The sequence below is a fragment of the Lactuca serriola genome, chromosome 5 (assembly GCF_051521515.1).
Source record: "Lactuca serriola cultivar US96UC23 chromosome 5, Lser_US96UC23_V15, whole genome shotgun sequence".
In the NCBI taxonomy this organism is placed as follows: Eukaryota; Viridiplantae; Streptophyta; class Magnoliopsida; order Asterales; family Asteraceae; genus Lactuca; species Lactuca serriola.
The window spans coordinates 346,568,332-346,575,049 of NC_136412.1; the positions used below are offsets into that span (position 1 = coordinate 346,568,332).

Here is a 6,718-nt window from a genome sequence, read left to right on the forward strand (position 1 = left end):
AGGTTCCCATTTTCATCAAGCAAGACAAGAGCTAAACCTGGGTATGCCAGTACATCCCTTTAAATATTACACCGTGAAACGAAAATAACAAGAATTTATCCTTCTTTTCATGTGAATATTTGGTTGTAACAATAATAATGTATACCCCAATTAAAAATTCTTGTAATAATACATACCCTCATAAAAAAAAAAATCTTTTAATAAATACATTACCATTACCTTAAATCTTTAATAGTAGTACATTACCTAACAAAATCTTCTTTTTGAATCAATAGTGTTTTGTAAAAAGAATAGTTGACATTAACCCTTAAAAATCTTGTCACAATACATACTCTGATCGAAATTTTGTTTATATATTGTATCTGATTATAGCAAAAGGGTACACATCTTTAATTCATTTAGTACCCATTGGTGCAAAATACTCTCACATGAGCTTTAAAGAAATCTTGAAAAATAACAACATGAAACTCTGGCAATTATTTATTATTACTTGCAAATCTAGACAAACATGGAACAATTAAGCCTAAAAAGTTACAATTTTTCTTCTTCCCATTCTACCCTAAAGGTTAGTGTGTAATTCAATCATTAAACTACACAACTTTTCAATTTTTTCCTTTACATTTCACTAGCAAACCAAAGGGTATAAGCGGAATTACACCAATGCCCTCTAATATATATCCATCCTCCTTCCTTATTGGGATTGTACTTGTACCCACTCATATCGTCCTCCAAGCGGCTTTTCATTCACTATGTCAAAGTTGTACCTTCATAAACATCAGAACAAAAAAAAATTATAGCCAATAAATAAAGAACTAAATGCATAAAATAGCAACTTACTTTATTTATTTTTGAAAGTATGTTGCTATTTCTTGCATTTAAAAATTAGGGTTAAGAAGATGATGTGTACTTGTCAGCAAACAGTCTTTGTTGTTCCTGGTCATGACGGGTAAAGAACTCCTCAATCTCCTGTGCCAAAGGCATTGAATTCTGGGATGTTCTAGAAGCTTCTAGATTCATGGATCGTGTGCTAGAACCAGGGGTATAAATGTCATATATGTCCTTTATCAAGCTACAAGGAGTGCTTTCTCGGGTGCTCCTGTAATTGGTAAAACAAACCATCATTTTTCAAAGCAAAAAATTTAACACCGTGTTTGACTATTTGTCAAATATAGCATCCATTTGACCATTTGTTGTAATAAAGATAATGGGCAAATTCGTAATATAAGCTAGATATTATTTCCAAAAATGGCAAGTCATGGATTTTGCATGGATTTGAAAGGACCAATTTATGCACTAATATGACAAAATGAATTCATGGGATACATTTAAAAAACTTTTACTTTTTATTTTATTATTTTCTTACATTACTACAAAAAATAAATTCAGGGTATGGAAAGTGGACCATGTAGGCTGGTTTTTTCAACAAGATTACAAATTTAATTGGGGGTGGGTGGGGGGGTCACATACCATATCTATGATGAAGAAGTTTTATTTTATTTTTTATAAAAAATATATATATATATATATATGACAGTGGAAGTTAAAGATCCAAATATCCAATTATTGTCCTTTGTTTCTGTACTATTCACTAACATATGAAAAAAAAAAAAAACAACTTATGTGGCCCCCTCCTTCATGAATGCTATTAAAGTCGATGTTTGTGTATGCCTCTAAAGTCTAAACTAGTAAACCAAAAGTTGGACAAAAACCGGTTACTATTTTTGTTCATGGAAGTAAATAAGAAGTTTTTATAACTTATAAATACTATTTATTACCTGAACTTAAAACAGCTGATTATCTGATTCTCTGATTATTCAAGTCACAATAATCACTTGAAAAAAAATACATAAATCCAAACACCCATAAAACAGCATAAATGGCACATTCTAATCTTAAAAAAGACTGAATCTTTCCTAATAACACACAAGAACTAGACCTATCAAAGAAGATAGCTTGATATGGAAAGAGAAAACAGTTGATAATAAATGGGACCATGTGGGTCTCATAATATCTGAGTAACGCCTCTGATTATTTAATACAGGGTAACATTTCTGATTTCACCACCTATTTATAAAAAATAAAATAAATAAAAAAAAGAAGCTAGAGGCCTATTGAAGGAAGTCTTTTTCACCACTCACTATCCAATTTTGTAGTTTTGTGTAGTGTAAAGTTAAAGATTTTAATAGAAAACAATAATGGGTGTGGTTATCCTATGTTGGAAAACATGGGTCCACTCCACTACTGTAATAAGTGATTGTGATCGGTTATCATTTATCATCATTAGTGATTTTGGTTTAATGTTCATATTATAAAAAGAAACAACGTCAAATCTTGGCTTTATTGATAATGAATAAAAATAGATAAGGGATGATGAGAAAACATCTTATCTGTCTATAGGCCCACTAAATCAAAATTCAAAGCTTAGATCATTTCACTTTTGTATTTTACCTTATCAATTATTTTAGCATGTTTTTCACCAAGATTTTCGACTTATATTTGAGAAAAGAAAAAAAAATTCAAGAAACACAAATTGAAAAGAAGTCGTGTTATGGAAAATACATAGGGTGGTCATGAAGACACGTTTACTAGCATATTTGTCTTAGATGAAAGAAAGGAAAGTGGTACCCCACATGATGAAATGGAAAAGGGAAGAAGCCCTTTCTCAACATAAGAACATGAAAGTGTCTCCAAATGGATTAATTTTACAAATATCTACTCCAAAAGAGAAGAAAGAACCCTAATAATTCCAAAATAAATCAAGCACATTGAAACTTAGAGTGAAAACAACCCCTATTTCTTATTTTTGTCAAGCATGTACCAAATTAAGACTAGAAAACAATCATATAGCAATTATACAAACACATATAGCGAAATATATAAACTAATTGCTATCCCCACATTGGTTCTTTCACTGCAAACAATATATAAATCTAGTGTGCTTCATATGATAAAAAAAAAACTAGCAAGTTAAAGGAAAAAAAAAAGGAAGTAAAATGAAGGTTGAAATTCCATATATTTGTTCATATAATCAAGAAATAACAAAATTAAGTATCAGTTATTGCAAAAGCCAGAGCATTTTCGTGTAAAAGGAAGTTGTAATTTTGATATAAAGTTGAAGGAAGTATACCTTTCTCTGCCATCAAAATCAATATTATTTTCTCCAAAATGACAAGACTCCTCTGTTTCTTCACCTGCTTTAATTTGAGTGTCTAATGAACCCGACCCGACAGAACCAGAAACACCTGAAGAAATCGTGAGAAGATTAGGGTTAGGGTTTTGTTGCCTGCAGCATGTTAGTTGTTGAAACGGTGGTTTCTCTAGCCGCCGGCTGCGTAGCTGGAGATAAGACAATTCACTGTCTTGTTCCGCCGCTGGCGACTCTGGCGGTGTAGCAGTTGATTTCGTAGCTCGAAGTTTCTGCAACGCTAGGGTTTTGGCTCGCGTTCGGACGCCAAGAGACGACTGCGAAACATCCATTACGGCCACCACGTCTCCGGTCAAATTAGCTTTCCTCATGTACCTTCCCATCACTTAATTCTCACTTCACTGATGCTCTATTTTTATTACCATAAAACACAACCTCGTAAATTCTTCACGGCGTTGAATATGGAGAGAGGTGAAGAAAAAGATGGTGTTTGAGAGAGAGAGAGAGAGAGAGAGAGAGAGGTTTGAAATGGGGGGAAAGATTTGTATGTATAAAGTTAGGGTTGGCGTCAAGATGAACAGCAACTTTGAGAGTATTTGTAGTCCACCTTTTTCTTTATATTCTGTTCCAAATTTATTTTTTGTTTTTTCACTTGTTATTATATTTTAAAAAATGTTTTATTATGAGGTGCTTGGTCGGTTAATGACGTGTTAATTTTGCATTTTTCTTATTTTATATCTAGCCCTAAATATTTATGTAAGTATTTGCATTTAGCTTCATTATTTTTTATTTTATTTCTTATTTGTCATTATTTTTTGAAAAAATTTCATTTTAGTTGTTGGCTAATCACAAATAGATATTTTAAAACGTAATAATTTAAAATGAAAAATGAAAAAAAAAAACGAAGCAAGAGTCGTAACTACGACTTATCCTTGATTGGCGTGGCGTGTTAGCCAATTAACCAATGACTCTCATTTTTCTATTATCAGTGTTTGTTGTATTTAATTTACGCATGTATTTTAAAATGAAGAAAAAAAATACTTAGTGTAAGTTTCGAGTCCGAGACATCTAATAAATGATGTGACATGTTAATATTTGAGCAACAAAAAAACCATTTCTTTGGTTTCTCAATAAATATGTCATTATAAATATTTGGTTTCTCAACAAATATATCACCATAATTAACCAATTGTTTCTTAGATGAGTTACAAATCAATTAACAATTTTGATTTGCTTAAATATTAGCATGTCATATTGTATATTAGATGTCACAGACTCGAGACTTAAACTAGTTTTTTTCCCTCCATTTTAAAATGCAATTGTATATTAAATACAACAAACACTGATAATGCAATCAAGGATAATTCGTATTTACGATTCTTACCTTCGTTTTATTGTAACATCTCGATATTGAGGTATTTTCTTTTTAAACCCTAGGTATGAGAATTTATTTCATTTTAGACCTTGGATGTGAATTAATTGTTAAATTGGACCCAAATGGTATTTTCATAATTTTTGGGAGCTGGGCACAAACGTTGGGCATAAGTGGCTAGAGTGCAAACCTTATTATTTAGGGTTTGGACCCTATTTAAGCATCATTATGGACCCAAGACCTTTCCTTTTCATCAACCTCCATACCCTAGAAGATATCCCACGAAACCCTAGCCCTCTTTTGAGTGTTGTTGAGCCTTATAGTGATCTTTTGGTGCTTTTAGGTGGTTTTTCGTGGTGAAGGGAGTTCCTTAAAGATAGAGTGGCCCATTCAAGTCCTTGGATCCAGATTTTGCACCTTCTTTTGTATCTATAGGATGTATCAAGTTCACACCCTGAAGGTCTTTGTTCTAGATCTCAATATGTCCATGTTTATTCACTTTTTGTACCAAAACCTTGGTCTTATGGAGTATGGACTACTCCATACCATTTGAGCTGTCCTTTTGGGCATTTACGAGTGTATGAAGTCATAAAAATAAGATCTTGGGGGTTGAGGTTCACCAATGCTTGAGTTGTTGGCCTTTTTATGTAGTTTTGGACCTAGGGTTTAGTATTGGGTCCTTTTTAGCCATGCAAGTGAGTAAAGTTGTCAGCTTTATGGTTTAAGACCTTATTTAGTAGTAGATCTGAGGTTTAGACGTTAAGGTATTAAGGGATTAAGACCCTAGGTTAGCTTTTGGGACTCTGGCCAATACGTCGGGCGCACTCCTTAGTACGTTGTGCGAACTAGATCAGCAGCCTGCTTCTGGGTCAACGTGCATATGCGGGGCGTATGTGTTGGGTACGCAGGGCGTACGCCAAGTTGTTGGCCTCCTTTGATTGTGGGTCACTTTTGGGCTATAGGATTTTGGGCCTTGAATATCTTATGGACTTGGGCCATTTTAGAGCCTTAAGTGCTACTTAGTTTGGGACATTTGAGGAAGGGTAAAATGGTCTTTTACCCTTGGAGTCGATAATTGTGAATTAAAGTCTCGGTTATGGTTTATGACCTAAATATTAACTAGGGCTTTATTTGGTCATATTTAGTGCAGAGATCTCCTCCTAGTGATTGGCGGGTCGAAGGCACCAATGTCGGTCCATGGATCATTGTTATTTGTATGCCAGTTGTCTGTGTGACTCTTGCATGTGTTGTATGTGTTTGTATGTATACAAACACGTACAACACATGTTACTGATAAGGCCTGATGAGTATGTTGGGCGGGGCCCTTCATATGTTACTGACAGATCTGTATCGGGCGAGGCCCAATAAATATCAGGTGATGACCGATGCCAAGCGGGGGCCTGATAAATGACGGGCAGGGCCCAATATATGCTTGAAATGTATGGTATGTTGTATTTTGAGGAACTCACTAAACTTTGTGCTTGTGGTTTTCAATTTATGTTTCAGGTACCTCCGAATCGAATGAGAAGAGCTCAGGATGATCGCATTGCACACACCATGATTTTTCTACTTATTGACTCTAATGTACTTTTGGGATGTTATATGGTTTACTCTGAATATTTTATGGTTTTGACAAACATGTTTGATTAATGGTTTATTTACTATAAAAACAAAAAAAAATGGTTATGAGTTTTGGGACGTTACAAGTTAGTATCAGAGCCTTGGTTTGAGGGATTCGGGCATACTCTTGAACGTGCCTGAACTCAAACTAAGGATTTGGTAGATTTGTCATAAAAGAAATGTTTAACTAAAGTATTCTTTAATAAAAGAAAAGGCTATGGTTGTAATGCCCGTAGATCTGGGCTAGTCAATTTAGAGGCAATAGGGGTTAAAAACGACTTTTCGACAAAAGATTATTTAGAATAAATAATCTTAACCAAGTTGTGGAATATGTCACAAGGTTTCCGTACATATAAGGAACGCCGAAATCCGAGTTATAACGAAGAAGTTACGGCCCGTCGAAGTTTTACGGCAAAACCGGCACGACACCGGGAATCGTAAATAGTGAATTTATGATAGAGCGAGATTTAGCCTTAGCAATCTAAACAAAAGTTGTAGAATATGTTAAACTAAGAGTGTCGATAAAAAGAACGCCCAAATCTGACTTCGTATGAGGAAGTTATGATTTTTCTAAGATTCGG

General features: G+C 34.0%; 1 protein-coding gene across 1 annotated transcript; it reads right to left on the reverse strand.

Moving 5' to 3' along the window:
- Positions 1–454: 454 nt before the first annotated feature.
- Positions 455–3,728, reverse strand: LOC145055482 (cyclin-dependent kinase inhibitor 3-like). Its single transcript, XM_079003824.1, has 3 exons — positions 3,128–3,728; positions 908–1,096; positions 455–764 (listed from the first exon to the last, which is right to left on the reverse strand). Exons 1-3 carry the CDS (start codon positions 3,526–3,528, stop codon positions 692–694), a joined length of 663 nt encoding a protein of 220 aa, XP_078859950.1. The 5' UTR covers positions 3,529–3,728; the 3' UTR covers positions 455–691.
- Between the last annotated feature and the right edge of the window lie 2,990 nt (positions 3,729–6,718).